At 37.4% G+C, this 16,448-nt stretch overlaps 1 protein-coding gene across 5 annotated transcripts in view; it reads right to left on the reverse strand.

The window, feature by feature from the left end:
* The window catches only part of Eml6 (EMAP like 6), a 294,345-nt gene that overhangs the window by 61,835 nt on the left and 216,062 nt on the right, over positions 1-16,448 (reverse strand). For all 5 annotated transcript variants that reach the window (XM_087216378.1, XM_087216379.1, XM_004867282.3 and 2 more), the window contains 2 exons: positions 5,752-5,840; positions 1,417-1,593 (listed from right to left, as the gene is read on the reverse strand). In XM_087216378.1, coding sequence (XP_087072504.1) covers positions 1,417-1,593; positions 5,752-5,840 — 266 coding nt within the window. The remainder of the gene's footprint in view (positions 1-1,416; positions 1,594-5,751; positions 5,841-16,448) is intronic.

A 16,448-nucleotide genomic window follows, 5' to 3' on the forward strand; every position in this document is an offset into this window, starting at 1 on the left:
ATTTGAGTAGGAAAACAAGTAGACTGGCAAATATTGATTCATGAACTGATGCAATCCATAGAAAATTCTAAGATGAAATATTACACAGAAATTCAATAAGCATTTGGGAAAAGAATCAGTGATTACGTGGAACGAACAGGGGTTTGCTGTGAACTAACCTCATGCTTTTTATAGGGTCATTTATTAGAAGGAGACATGAAGGTTGGCAGAGACACAACCAACCTGTCTTACAGCGAGGTATTTACCAGGTATTTGAATGATCTCTTGTTGGATTAGGCTGCATGATAGTACAGTCAGATAGACTGATATATCTGCTATTAATTGAATAACTGAAAGTAAATGTGTGGATTAACAAATGGAATGTCAGATTGAATGGGGTTTCTGGGTGTTTGTGCTTGGTTGGTCTAGTCTATCTTTTTTCTTTCCATGATTTAGAGCTCATGTTGTGCAAGCAGAGGATGACATGGTGCAGAGAGTAAATATTTTGGAAAGACTTTACAAGTTTTTGATAGGGTAGAACAAGTACATAAAATAAGCAAGGAGAACTATTTTTTTGGTATAGATGTAAAGTTCTACACTAAAATTTTAGAAAATCAATTATATAACTACAGAATAGGGATACTTTTGCGAATGACATTATAATGGAATCAATAATAATGGAGTCAATTATAATTTTGATTCCATTTATGCCATTTTAGTTTGATTTAATGCTAATGTAAAATCAAAACCAAGAAGGTAACCGTCCTGTTGTGCGGTCAACTGGTAAAGTTACATCTGAAGCACTGAATTGAGTTTTAGATGAGACAGTTTAAGAAGAAATTTATAAAAAGTGTGCATAAAGGAAGGGACAGCTGGAAACCAGGTATATGGAAAATGGCTGAAGGAAATGGAGATGGTAAGGCTAGAGAAAATGAGTGTGATGGGGCCAATGTGATCTTCTTACATACAAAGGCTGCTGGAGGACCAGGATGATGGTTCAGAGACAGAACTCTGGCTAAAGAGAAAGGAATTGAGCTCATGATAGCACAATACATTTTAACAACTGTAGCTCTTATAAGATGGATTGGGTTGCTTTGTGATGAACTGCAGTAAGTTCCTCATCGCTTGATGTATACTAACACAAGTTAGAAAGGAAGTGGTCTGAGATGTTGCAAAAGTGACTCATAATTTACAGTTTGTGAGAAGTCAGATTTGAGGGCCACTAAAGGTCTACCAAGGAAAAATTCTATGCCATTTGAGAACTTCACTCAAATTAGTTACTCAAACACAGCATCAGGGAAGTTTTTGTATGTATAAGGGTTACTATAAACAACATTATTGACTGCATATGCCTTCAAGGTTTGAAAATCCACTTAGAAACAACACATTTTAAATTTTAACGACAGTGAACAAGTATATGTAATAAATATAAATTACCTTGACAGGATAGGAAAAAAGCTTAACAAAACCAAAGTCATCTCCAGTGGCTAAGAGGGAGCAATCTTTGGTCAGACTGGCAGCATTGACATCAGTCACATCGCTGTGTGCTGGCCAGATTCCCTCACAGGTGGGCCCCAGGACACAGGTCCACGTGTCCCACTCTATCTTCTCAATCTACAAAGGGAGGAAAGAAAATTATGATTTCTTGCTGGTTTACTTGGAAGAAACAATTTGAAGCTATTCTAAATGATGACTTAGCCAACAGCAGGAATTTGTGTTGTGTGCTGAGGTGCACAAATTCTGAGTGGCATATTTATAAAGCAGTGTCTGCATTGTCTTAATAAGCCAACACTATAGTCAAATATCCAAATATTTTTCTCTGGATCAAAGGTACGTTTTGGAATTGTGAAAATCTGACAATAAGTATGTTTTTAATTCTCAACTAGTCACTTATCACTATATAAGCCATAGGCTAGATCAGGGTTTCTTAACCCCAGTACTGACAACTTAGGCCAGGTAATTTTTTTGTTGTGGGCAAGTGTCCTGTGCACAGTAAGATGCTTAGCAGCAACCCGGCCTCCACTCCTGGATGCCGGCACACACCCTTGTCCATAGACATTGCCAAATGTTACTGGGGGGAAATTGCTCCCAGCTTAGAACTACTGAGCTAGATGGATCAATGGGATGATCATTTAGCAAAGTATGTTAAGAAGTTACAAGATGTAACTTTTTTTTGAGGTCTGTTTCCTTGGAGGAAAAAGTAATAAGATTCATAGCTAGCTTAATATCTTTAATGCTCTAGAGAGACTATCTTAAAAATCTAAAGAGCTATTAACATTGTATTGCCACAAATACACATTTTATCCTTTAAAATTGCTTTGTCTGAAATTCATGGCTAACTTTTCAACCTGTATAGGTTAAATCCTGATAAAATTGAGGCTTTTCTTCCTGAACAAGAACAATAAATAACAACAGAACTATATATTATATTAGGCTTCCCTGGGGAATTTTATCTCATTAATTCTCATTAAAGATCTACTAGTACCTCTTAGCTTTACACTTTCTTTAGATCAGCACTTAAAGCACTGTCTAAAAAGGCTATGAAAGCCATTAGAGATACTAAAATGAAAAGCCCAGACCTCCCCTCTTGGGATCTGGAAAGTACTTGGCACATTGCTAATGCACTTTTGCCTCCAGTTCTGCTATTTTCTGCTGGCTCTTACTACTTTGAAGAGACATTACAAGATAAAGATGCGGCCAGGTTTTTAGTTACCATGTGATCAGGTGACATACACTTTTTAGCCACTCAAATTTGTCCTCATTTAACATTCTGCCTTTCTCTTCCTGAAGAACTGGTACCTAAAATCTGCAGCTGGTCCAGTGACTTTGGGTGCCTCAGGCAGGGCCACAGACTACAGTGACTCAAGATAGCTTATGCAGCAATCACTTTCTTTTCTGAAGCAGAAGTTGGGTCACCCCGCCTCCCGCTCGCATGACATTCTACACTGACTTTCACAGGAAGAAAAGCATGCAATTCTCCTGCAGGTTCTGGAAGCAGCTTTTCAGCCACCAACTCCCTTTCAGATATTCCCGCCTCCACTTCTGAGACCCTCCTGCCCATCCCCAGTCCCTGTAGTGGTGCTGACCTGGGTAGATGGGCAGGAGAGTGAGCTGTATTGCAAACCATGAAGTGACACCAACAGAAGACCCTTGGCAAGATCTTGACACTGTGTTCAGGGGAAGCAAATGCCTTAACTTTGCTTGGGTTTTTGTTTTGTTTTGGTTTTTTGTTTGTTTTTTGGTACTGGGATCGAACTCGGGACCTTGCACTTGCGAGGCAGGTGGTGGAACCACTGAGCTAAATCTCTGGCCCAAATGCCTAAACTTTGGTAGCTACAGAAACTGCCTTTAAACTGGAATATTAAGTATGATCCCATAATCCATAAAACTCAAAAGGGTTAAATAAATTCGTTTAAAATTCTAGAACTCAAATGGAAGGAGAGTACTCAAGGATCCTCTTCCTCAGCATCTTGAGTAAGATCATTTTATCCACACATGGTGGCACATGCCATTAATGCCAGCATTCTGGGAGGCTGAAGTAGGAGGATCCAAGTTACAGCCTAGCCTGGGCAATTTAGTGACTTAGTGAGTAGCTGTCTCAAAATAAAAAATAAAAGGGGCTGGGCATGTAACTCAGTACAAAGGCCTTGAGTTCAATCCCCAGTACATTCTCATCCCTAAAAGTATGAGATTTAAAAAATTATGTCATTCATTCAATTAACATATGCTGATTGTGCTAGGTGCTTTATAGGTCTTTTAAAATCCTCACAACAGTTTCATGTGATAGTTGTCTATATTATTTTACAAAGATCATCATATTGCAGAGGAGGCAACTGAAGCCCATAGAGAGGTTATTTACTTAAGTTACAGTGGGCTTAGGAAGCAGAGGGTGAGTTGCATTCCAGAGAGTTTGCCTCCAGCACAGTGTTACTTTACTCATCAGGCTGCATCAGATGGATTTTAAATGGACATTTTAATATCTGTCATACTTCATAATTTTCTTTTGGGTACTGGGGATCGAATTTGGGATCTTGTGCTTGCAAGGTAGGCAGCGGAACCACTGAGCTAAATCCCTGGCCTACTTCATAATTTTCTGAGTGAGCTTTGCATTAATTTTACCGTGGTTGTTCCTTTAAAAAAGAATCTTTTCTGAAAGGGAGATTTTCAGAATTCATCATGCTCAGCTGAAGGGCCTAACAACACTGGTGACTAAAATGTTGAGCCTCTTCTCGGGACTGCCAGGGAGATTGGCCAACAACCCATTATCTGGGAGGCTTCGCAACCAATATCACCTGGAATCTGCCTCTGGAGTAACAAATGTGCACCACAGACCAAAAAATTAACTCTTCAGAGTAAAAGCCCGGCATTTTTGGAAACTTTATAACAAATTTTCCTCTTGTGCATATTCTTTTATATAATAATTGCTTATTTCTCTCTCCCAAACCAAACCCTTCCACCATTTGGTTAAACTGCATTTTATTTTAGTATCCTCATTTTGGGATGCTAGAATGGAAAGGAAAAAAATAAAGCTGAAGTGAAAAATGATCCTTAAATACAGAGGAAAAATCCAAGAAGCCTCTTGGTCCAGGCTGTGGAGTCACACATGGACCCTCCAGGTTGGACTGCAGCTCTGAGGTTCTCTTGTTCTCCTGTAGCCTTATTTGTAAAGTCATTATGATGATTAAGATATAGGTATGTAAAATGCCTAGCAATACAACAAATATTCAATGAATGAATGATATAATTCAAAATCTCTCTTATTCAAGGCTATAAAAGTTTCCTCATTAAAAAAAGTTAAAATAAGGACTAATCAGAGATAAACAAATTGGGATTGGGGAGTGAGATGGGTTCAGCAGTAAACAATCTCCAGTAACAGACTGCCATCATCTGTAACAACTTGCATTTCTTAAGTAGCACACATTCCTATACTCCCTTTACCAATAATGAAAACTGTGAATGTAACTATGTCTAATCATCTTTGGGAATATGTGACAATCTAGGATCGTTCATAATATTGGCCAGCTAAAGGTGGAGTGAGGCCATTGCTTATCAGAAAGAAGCACTCTCTTATCTCCTCAAAAAAGAAACATTATCTCCTTTTCTTTCACAAAGCTTACTGAACTAATACATGAGACAGCTTATCTCCAGGGACCTGAGGACTTCCTTGTGATTAATCACCCCATAATCTTTAAATCATCAGGGTTTTATATAGAGTTCCTGAAAGACTTACTCTCCACAAAACAATCTAGCTCTCAGGTAGGTGCCAGTGTGTAGATTCAAAATTTCATATAGGTTTTGATTTGAACACTTAAAAAGTCATGTACATAGTTAAGGACATGAGGGAAACATGGAAAGCAAAAATAATTTGACATGTTGAAATAGTTTTTGTTTCAAAAATAAATTCTGTTATCGTAGATATTATTTATTACAAATAAAATATTTCAAATTTTTATGTTCATAAAAAGCATTGTATGAAATGACATGCCAAATGGAAAAAGTAATATGCAGGACTGAAACTTTTAGCCTAGTCACTGTCATCAGGTGAGAAAAATTAAGCGAAAGGCCAACTGAACATTGCCACATCAGGGGTACAGTCAATGGCCTCAGAAATTAAGAAACCAGATTAAGCAATGATTCAGATGCAAGAAATGATCAAGCTTAAAGGTGAACTAAGTGTAATCCATATTGGCAGTTAAGATTGGTAGGGTTTATGAAACACACATATTCAAACGTCACAAAATATTTTTAAGAAGCTTTGTGCACGATCATTACCTCTGAGGGTCTTATAATATGTCTTTTTCCTCTTGGAGCTTCAAAAAAGAGTTGTTCTTTGGCACCTGAATTAACTTGCAATAATTTTCCTGTTAGAAAGAAGTACAAAGACAATTTAATGAAGCATTTCTCTTTTCACTATAAAATGCTAAACACAGCTGCCACTATTTTGATTCATTTTAATCAGTTTCATAAATTGAGTAAATATATGTTAAGTTATTCAGAAGGGAGTGTGAAGGCAATTGCATGGCACAATACAAACCCCAAAGCTATAATTTTCATAACATAAAGCTCAGAAAATTTGACCTTCAAGATCCTTCAAATAACAAAAGAATCAAGGTTGATATAGTGTGTTGAAAAATAGCTATAATTTTCCAAAGCCTGACAAAATCATTTTTTAAAAAATCTTTTCCTTTGTGGCCTTCTAGCATATAGATGAAGTAAAAGCAAACTGCTTTGTGAGAATTATGGGATTAGAAATAAGATTCTTGTTGTGAGTAGTGCACTTAAATTGGCCTTTAAAATTACAAACAGAAAGGACTCAAAACAAACTATAAATGTTCATTCCCTCCCCACTTGTCTTACTTGAAAAATGGGGTGAAAAAACAAGTCTTTTCTCACACAAAATGTTAAAACAAATATAGTCTTGCAGTCTGATATAAAAAGATTTTAAATTCATTTTTTTCTTGCATGCAATTTTTATTAGAATATAAACTGCAAAGTCATGTTGGTGATGCAATCTTTTTTATTATTAATTAAATTGGTACATTTAAGGTATATAATGACTTTCACCATTGGAAATTTGCACCTTTACATAATCTCTCTTGGTTCTTATTTTTCCCCATTCCCCTGACCTCCCTTCAACCCTGCCATCCTTCCCTATTTACAGACTTTGTTTTCATTTTTTTCTTTTTTTCATATTAATTCCATTCCCTTCTTTCCTTTCCCCTACCCCTTCCACTTCCACTTCCCCTTCCCCTTTGCCCCTTTTTTCCTATTTCACATTATCTATTATACCTTTTAGTCCTTATTTACCCTTTCGGTTTCTCACACTAGAGAAACTATTCGGTATTACACGTGTGTCCTATTTATTTCACTGAAGAGTATCACCTCAATGTGTATCCATTTAGCTATAAATGTCTCTAATTTCTCATTTTTTATGGCTGAGTAGAACACCATTTTATAAAAAAAAAACACATTTTCTTTATCCAGTTTCCAGTTGATGGGCAACTGGGCTGCTTCCAAGTGTTAGCTACTACAAATTGTGCTGCTATCAACATGCGTGCACATATATCACTGTGGTATGATTCTTTTAATTCTTTGGGGAAGATACTCAGTAGTGGAATAGCTGGGTCAAATGGGACTTCCAGTCCTAGCTTTTTGAGGTATCTCCATACTGATTTCCACAGTGCTTGCACCAGTCTACACCCCTACCAGCAGTGGAGCAGGGTTCCTCTTTCCACACAGCCCCACCAGCATTGGTTATTGGATGATTTCTTGATAGTAGCCATTCTTTCTGGAGTGAGGTGAAATCTCAGTGTTGTTTTCATTTGCATCTCTCGAATGACCAGTGATGTTGAACATTTTTTCATATGTTTATTTGCTATTTCTACTTCTTTGACTGAGAAATGTCTGTTCATTTCAGATGCCCATTTTTGGATTGGATCTTTAAATGTGGGAGGTCTGATTTTTTTAAGTTCTTTATAGATGCTAGATAGTAGACCTTTGTCTGAGGAACAGCAGGTGAAAATTTTTTCCCACATTGTGGGTTGCCTCTTCACACTGTTGGTGGTTGCTCTTGCTGTGCAAAAGCTTTTTAGTAAGAAGGGATCCCACTTGTTGATTGTTTGTGCTAGTTCATGGGCAACAGAGGTTTTGTTCATAAAATCTTTTCCTACACCAATGTCTTCAAGAGTTCTACCTAACCTCTCTTCCAGCCGGTTTAGTGTCTCTGTTTTAATATTTAGATCTTTAATTCATTTTGATTTTAGTTTAGTTCATGGTGAGAGATGCAGGTCTAGTTTGAATCTTTGGCAAGTTGAAACCCAGTTTCTCCAGCACCATTTATTAAAGAGGCTATCTTTGCTCCAGTGAGGGTGTTGGTCTCCTTTGTCAAAGATGAGGTGGCTGAGTGTGTCTGGAGTTGTTTCTGCATCTGGTAATCTGTTCCACTGGTCCTCAGGTATGTTTCTTTGCCAGTGCCATGCTGTTTTTATCACAGTAGCTTTGTAGCATAGTTTCAAGTTGGGGATTGTGATAGCCCCTGCCATGTCTCCTTTGCCTAGAATTGCTTTTGCTATTCTAGGCCTCTTCTTGTCCCTAATGAATTTTTGGATGGTTTTCTCCAGGTCTGTGGAGTATGCTGCTGGAATTTCAATTGGGATTGCACTGAATCTATATAGTAGTTTTGGAAGTATGGCCATTTTCACTATGTTGATTCTTCCTACCCAGGAGCAGGGGATGTCTTTCCATTTCCTGATACCATCTTCAATCTCTTTTTTCAGAGTGCTATAGTTTTCAGAGTAGAGGTCTTTGATTTCTTTTGTTAGGTTGATTCCTAGGTATTTTAATTTTTTTGGATGCTATTGTGAAAGGAATTAATTGATCCATTTCTCTCAGTGAGTCTGTTTTTTGTGTATAGGAAAGGTATTGATTTTTGTGTGCTGACCTTGTATCCAGCTACTTTACTGAATTTGGTTATTAATTCTAGAAGACTTTTGGTCTTAAATTCATTTTGACTGATGTTGAAATAGATTAGATTTCTTAATTCCCTTCCCACAATGACAACAATGCTGTAGGACTTGAAAATTTCAAGGCCTCAAGATATATACATAGTTTGGTATTTTCCAGCATTTCTTTAATTATGGGAAATTTCTAACATATGGAAGTGAGTATAGAATAAAGAACCCCTGTGTACCCATTGTTCCACTTCTGCCATTAAGAACCAATGGTCAAGCCTGTCCCATGAACCTCCACTGCCTGCCTCACCCCAGATTATTCTGAAGCAAATTTCAGACTAATGCCAGAATCTCAGACATAATATTTTATCTATAAACAATCGGTGTGTGCATACATGTATGTATGTATAAAATAACACCCTTCCCTCTTTTTTCTCATATAATTCCTTATATTTAAATCTTGTTTTGTTTTTCTTGGGGGAAAAAATACCCAAAGAAGAACTTTGTGGTTTATATTATGCTCCTTAACATTTAAGTAGGTGCCACCTGGCTCTGAAATCTAGCTTGGCTATTAAAGAAGTGTCGGTCTATTTCTAAGTAATGAAAATCAAAGTTCTCTCACATCTTTGCTCATGTTTGTGTTGTTTCTAATTTGGTGAGTTATTACATGTCAGGGTGGGTGGGGGGCTATAGATTGCTTTGATTCTGAGAGGCTGCAGTAATGCGCCCTCAATTAAGTATGGTTCCTGACTGTAGGGCTAAATGGATGCAAATGAGAAGAGAAAAAGGGACTTAAATTATCTTTGGCTATTTAGCATTAGAAGAAAATGAGGAATCAATACTTTTTCAATAAACTAAAGACATCTGTTATTATATTTTTAGGATTTTCAAAAGTGATCGCAAGTGACAAGGCATGTGGGAAAGGAATTAAAAGATTTAGTGAAGACATTTTGAATGGCTGATTTTAGATAAAATTTTGGCCATGAGGTACCAAAAGAGCACAGAAGATTGTGATTCGCAGGTAATCCTAATGACTCACTTTACACCATAGCTTTAAAATCATATTTCATTTTTTAAAAAACAACCAAAAATATTAATAGTTTAATAAGGTACTTTATGATTGCAAGAATGTGAGTGACTCTATAAACATGAAAACAAGCACCAGAAATACTGCACAGTGTTGTAAACACTGAGGTGTCACTATTTGGCATGTGTCCCTTCCCTGAGAACTGTCCCCAAAGCCTGCACCCATGTGGTCAGGTGTGACTCTGGAAGCAGACAGTGACCAAGGAGGAAACTGGACCCAGGAGGGCCCAGGCCCTGACTGGGTTGGGCCATCAAATGCTCTCTCCTGGGAAACGGTAAGGGGCGGGGGGCGTCGCTGAATCTGTGCGTGTCTAGCTGGGAAGGGATGCGGGCTTTGGAATTGAGGGTGACATTTTGGGGTGGCTGAGATTAAACCATGTGCAAATGAATCATTAGCTTGTGAGTGTAGAAAGTGGGACCAAAGGTGGTCACAATACTCAGAAGAGCAGCGCAGGCTAAAATCAGCTGCTGCAAAGCAGAAGAGGAAGAGGAAATAAATGCTTGTTTGTTTCTGAGCATTTTTCAGTTCATCCCTAAAGCCAATTCCTCAGGAGGTGTTGCTTCCTGCTTTTGGATTATATGAGATATCCTAAGATCTTTTCAATAAATGCATTCTTTATTTAAAATTTTAAGAGGGGCCGGGGATTTAGCTCAGTGGTTCTGGCTCCTGCCTTGCAAGCGCAAGGACAGAGTTTGATCCCTGGTACCAAAAAAAAATTTTTTTTAAAGTTACTTTGAGTAGGTTTCTGTTCCTTGTAACCTAAGATGTAAATAAAATAAAAACTATTTTTGTTAGGAAGGCATAATTATGAGTGTGCTTTTCCCCTTATTTTTTTTTTTTTACTGATGCTATTACATTTTCTTTTTTAAGCATGGAGGAAATATTTAGGTCACTCTTTTCTCCCTCTGCCTGCAGTGTGTGTGTGTGTGTGTGTGTGTGTGTGTGTGTGTGTATCTACGTCTATATCTATGTATGTATCACAGAAATCTTCCCAGAGTGCTGGGGATTTAGCTCAGTGGTGCCACCACCTGCCTCACAAGCACAAGGCCCTGAGTGCGATCCCTAGTACCAAAAGAAAAAAAAAAGAAAGAAATCTTCTTAGGATGAGGAGCAGAAGAAAAAGTCTGTATAATCCATATATAATTGTCTCTGAGTAACAGAAACACTACTCTTCCAGAATTATCACATTTTAATTCACTAAAAATTTCTACTCATACAGAATAAGAGGACTGAAAGAAACACTGTCCCCATTACTGAGAAGGTGAAGTAAATCAGACATATTTTAGGTACACAGAGCTTTAGTTCACAGACTGAGCCACACACATCATCTCAATTTCCAGATGACTTGCGAATTAGAATAATTACAAAATCAGTAATACATGTGTCAAACTTATCAGTCTCTGGAATGAAATGTTCTATGGCAGCTTAAACTAATTGGTAAAAGATCTTAATTTCTAAATATGAACCTATAAAATTTTGAACATATCTTTTCATGTTTTTTCTCTCTCCATGCATTTTTTTTTTCTTTCCATGCAGTGCTTTCATTCAGGGGAGCTGATGCTCCTGGAAAAACTGATGTGCTTTTCCCTTTTCCTGGGACCTGTGGTTGCCATGGGCACGAAGCCTGCTGAGGCTGCGGCTGTGCCATCCCCACCCTTGATGAGCCAGCTGGTTCTGGTAAATGCTTTCACTATTTTTGACAAGAACAAAGGAATAGGACAGCACCCTGCTTCTAAATTCTGCTCTATACCCCTGCCAGACCCTTGAGGCCCCACTACAGCAGGGTAATTGGTGTGGAGGTGGCAGGCCATGTTTTTGCATCAGGCATTTCAGAACCTGAAATATCAGGATGACACATATCTCATGGCTAATGGGACTGGAGTTAAACCAGGGAATATTTGCAGACACACTTGCTCTTATTCTCCAGATGGCATAATTCCTCTTCAAAAATCAAAAGTAGGAACACCCAGAGTGGTGCCCCTTCAAGTGAGAAAGCTGAACCAGGGAACAGCCTCCCATGAGCATTACCTACTACAAGTGAGAGAGCAGCTCCCATGGCTGAGGAGCAGCACCCCACCCCCAGGGGGCCACAGCACAGGGCAGTAGAGGAAAAGACCAACCAATCCCCAATCATAAGACACAGATTGGCAGAATGGATCAAGAAACAAAATCCAACAGTATGCTGTATACAAGGAACATATTTAACCACAAAGAAATTCATAGATTAAAAATCAAAGAATGGAAAACAATAGTCCATGCAACAGGAACCCCCCAAAAGTGGGTGTAGCCATCTTATATTCAGACAAATTGGACTTCAAGCAAAAACTTATCAAAAGAGTTAAAGAAAGTCAGTACATAGTGGTTAAGGAAACAATCCAACAAGAGGTAACAATTATTTTTTTTTCTTTTTTTTCCCCCATTAAGTTTATTGGTACATTTTCAGTATAAAATACAGTTACATGCATCATTAGGATCTTGTACCTTTACATGAGTATCTTGGTTCTTATTTTTTTCCCCTTCCCTTGCCCTCCCTTCACCCCCTCCACCCCTCCCTATTTGCAAAGAACTTCTTTCCATTTTTTTTCCTCTTCTCATATTTTTTCCTTTCCCTTTTTTCCCTTCCCCTACCCTTTACATTTCCCCTGCTCTTTTAGACCTTTTCTTCCTGTTACACAATATCAGTTATACATTTTTAAAATTACAATATTAAGATCTAGGAGACATTACCACAGATTTTACAGAATTTAAAAGGATATAGAAAGCATATTACAAAAATCTGTTTTGAAATAAATTTGAGAACTTCTAAGAAGTACCTTGGAAGACAAATTAATGAAAGTAACTCTGGAGGAAATATAAAATTTGAATAGCACCTACTAAAGAAAGTATATTCCTAGCTTGAAAACTTACCTATATGACAACAACAGGCTCATAAACATTTTAACTGATAAATTATATCAAACAATTAAAGCAGAAAAAAGAAGGAACACTTCTCCCCTCATTTTAGGAAATCAACATTGTGCTAATCCTAAAACTGGATAAAGATAATAGAAGAAAAAAGTATGAACATAGATAGAAATTTGTTTAACAAAACAAACTATTGGAAGTCAGATCTGGCAGGATGTAGAAAGTGGTTTTGTTATAGGGATGGCAGTGTTGGTTTAGCATTGGAAGATCCACCCCCAAAAGTCATCATTTTAACAGAGGACAGGAAAAAGCCACATGATCCTGTCACTAGTTGGAGAAAAAGTATCAGACTAAATTCTACAGCTGCTCATGGTAAAAGCTATCAGGAGACTAGAAGTAGAACAGAACCTTCTCAACAGATTAAAGACATGTACTCCATACTTCCAGCGAGAATGCCTTATATAAATGGAGAAGATACAATGCTTTCTCCTCAAGGTGGATAACAAGGACAGATATGCTTACTCTTTATCTGTCCATTAAACTTTGAAACCTAGCCCCCACCAAAATAGTCTGGCAATAAAATGACACAATTAGGATAGGATTGGCATGGCAGAAGCAAAATCTTCATATGTAGATGAAACGATCATCTACAGAGAAAATACTAAGAAATCTCTAGGAGCCCCTAGAACTTGTACTTGAATTTAGCAGGATTGGAAAACACAAGGTATATATAAAAATTCAGGTCTGTGTATACTTGCTATAAATGAAGAATTGGATATTGAAATTTAAAAGTTATGTAGGAGTACAAAGGACCTAGAAAAGTTAAAAACAAAAACAAAAACAAAAACAGTGTTGGAAGATGTTTAGTACCTAATTTTAAGACTTCTTCTAAAGCCACAATAATCAAGGCAGTGTTGGTGTAAGGAAAGACATATAAATCATTGGAATAAAACAGAGAATCTAGAAATAGAACCACACTTATATGGTCCACTGAGTTTTGAAAGATTATTTAACATTAGCATTTTATAGAATATAAACTCAATTCAAGAGCCGAGGAAGAGATAGTGTTTTCAGCAAACGGCACTAGAACACCTGGTATCCATATATAAAAAATTAACCTCAACCCTTTTTTTCCATACATGAAAATAACTTGAAGGGATCTATGAATCTAAATAAGAAAGCCTAAAAGTATAAAACTTTAAGAAGAAATCATAAGGGAAAATATTTATGAATTCAGGGTAGGCAAGAACTACCTAGGATATAAAAAACATGATGTATAAAAGAAAAAAATTGATAAATGACATTCCATCAAAATTTAGAACTTTAAATGACATCATTCAAATGAAAAGTAGTCCTTAAACAGACCATATTTACAATGCATATAATCTATGACCAAAATATATAAAGAATTCTTAGAGCTCATTAATAGACAACCCAATTAAAATGTAGACATTAAGAAGATGAAATAGCCAGTATAGCACAAGGAATGGTATGCAACTCGAGAATCAGAAAAATACTAATCAGTACAATAATAAGATTGAATTATTCACTCATTAGGGAGATGAGGTCAAAAGTTTTAAAAGCCTTGTCATGACTTTTTCTTTTTGTAGGATTCTCCCTCTTTGTGTTTAATTTGTCACACCCAATGGATTCATTCTGCTGGGTTTCCTGGGGTTGTGATCCTCATTGTCTTTTCCTAGGGTATTGTCTAAAATTTTTTGGAGTGCCGGTTTGGTATTCATGAAGTTCCTGAGGTGCTCTTTGTCATGAAAGTATCTTATTTGTCCATCAATTTTGAAAGATAGTTTTGCAGGATACATCAATCTGGGTTGGAGGCTGTTTTCCTTTAGGGCTTGAAATACATCACTCCAAGCTCTTCTTGCCTTGAGGGTTTGCATTGAGAAGTCTGCTGTGATTCTGATGGGCTTTCCTTTGTATGTGAATTGTTTCTTTTCTCTAACTGCTTGTAGAATTGTGTTCTGTTGGATTTCTGGAATCCTAACTATTATATGCCTATGTGTAGATTTTTTTTGATTAAGGCCAGCTGGTGTCCTATATGTCTCACTTATCTGTATGTCAAGTTCTTTTCCCCTCCTTGGGAAGTTTTCTGCCATAACTTCTGTGAACAGTTTTTTTATGTGATCTGCACTCTCTCCTCCTTCTTCATTGACTCCAATCAGTCTTATGTTATTTGTCTTTGCATCATCTAGCAGCTGCTGGATTGATTTCTTATGTTCCCTCGCAATTTTTCTTTTCCTCCTCACTAACTGCAATCTTATCTTCTATATGTGAAATTCTATCCTCATATTGGTTCATTCTGCTGCGCAGACTTTTGATGGAGTTTTTAATCTCTTGGAAATCTGTTTGTATCTGTTTTATGGATTCCATTTGTTTCCTATTTTGGGATTCCATCATGTTCCTCAGATCCTCTATTTTTTTATCTGTGTCCTCTGTAGATTTATTAATCATGTCTTGCACCATGAGCAAAATCTTTGCTGTTATCTGAGTAATTATTTCTGATTTCATTTTTCCCAGATCCTCTTTTGTTGCCAGTTCAGAGAGTCCAGGTGGTTGAGTATCAGATTGTTCCATCTCATTTCCCTTTGGGGTTGCTGTAGGTGAACCAGAAGTCTGTTTTTGAGACTTGTTTATGTGTCTTCTCATTTCCATGGGAGGGGGTGCTTCTGGCGCCCACACGGCTCACCTTCTCTGCCCCAGGAGCCTGGGATAGAGGCGGGGAGCTTCCTTCCAGGTGCTGGGACTGGCTGAGCTTCTCTGCTCTAGGAGCCTGGGATGGAGGCAGGGAGCTTCCTTCCAGGTTCTCAGACTGGCTGAGCTTCTCTGCCCTAGGAGCCTGGGGTAGAGGCAGGGAGCTTCCTTCCAGGTGCTGGGACCAGCTGAGCTTCTCTGCCCTAGGAGCCTGGGATGGCAGCAGGGGAGCTTCCTTCTGGGTGCTGGGACTGGCTGAGAGGTAACAATTATTAACATATGCTTTGAACAACAGGATATAAAACAAGTACTACTGGACATAAAAGATCAGATAGACATAAACACAATTATAGTGGGGGAGCTCAATAACTGTCATGGATAAACAAGATGAAAAATCAACAAACAAATATCAGAGTTGAACAAAACCTTTCAACAGATGGACTTAATGTGTATTTATAGAATGTCCCACCCAACAACAGAGTACATTCTTTTCAGCATCACATGGAACTTTCTCCAGAATAGACCACATACTAGCCAACAAATCAGGCTTAAGTAAATGGAAAAGAATTGAAATTATACTGTGCATATTGTTAGACTATAATGCAATGAAGTTAGAAATCGAGGACAAAAGAAAACACAGAAATTATGCAAATGCATGGAAACTAAATAATACACTTTTAGATAAATAATGGGTTACAGAAGAAATCAAGGAAGAAATAAGACAGTTTCAGGAACTAAATGATAATGACAGTACAACATACCAGAACTTATGGAACACAATGAAAGCAGTCGTAAGAGACAAGTTTATAGCTGTGAATGCCCACATCATAAAAACATAGTGAGCCCAAATAAGAAGCCTCATGATGCAACTCAGGTCATAGAAAAACAAGAATAATCCAAACCAAAGGCAGTAGGAAGGAAATCATAAAGATCAGAGCAATAGCCAGTAAAATTGAGACCAAAAAACAAAAAGAGAATCAATGAATCTAAGAGTTGGTTCTTAAAAAAAAGATGTATCTTTAGCCAATCTAACCAAAAAAAGGAGAGAAAAGACCCAAATTAATACAAATAGAAATGAAAGAAGGTGAAATCACAATGGACACTGCTAAAATATATTTAAAAACCCCATAATTAACAGCTACTTTGCAAGATTGTACACCAATAAATTGAGAATTCAGAAGAAATGGGTAAATTCCTAGATACATATAAATTATTAAACTGAACCAAGAAGATTTAAAAACTCTGAATAACTGAATAACAAGCAATGAAACTGATGCAATAAAAAAATAACCTACCAATGAGAAAAGCCCTGGTCCAGA

The sequence above is a fragment of the Heterocephalus glaber genome, unplaced genomic scaffold (genome assembly GCF_053883595.1).
Source record: "Heterocephalus glaber isolate CG9 unplaced genomic scaffold, H.glaber_assembly_v1.0 deba00001457, whole genome shotgun sequence".
Lineage (NCBI taxonomy): Eukaryota > Metazoa > Chordata > Mammalia > Rodentia > Bathyergidae > Heterocephalus > Heterocephalus glaber.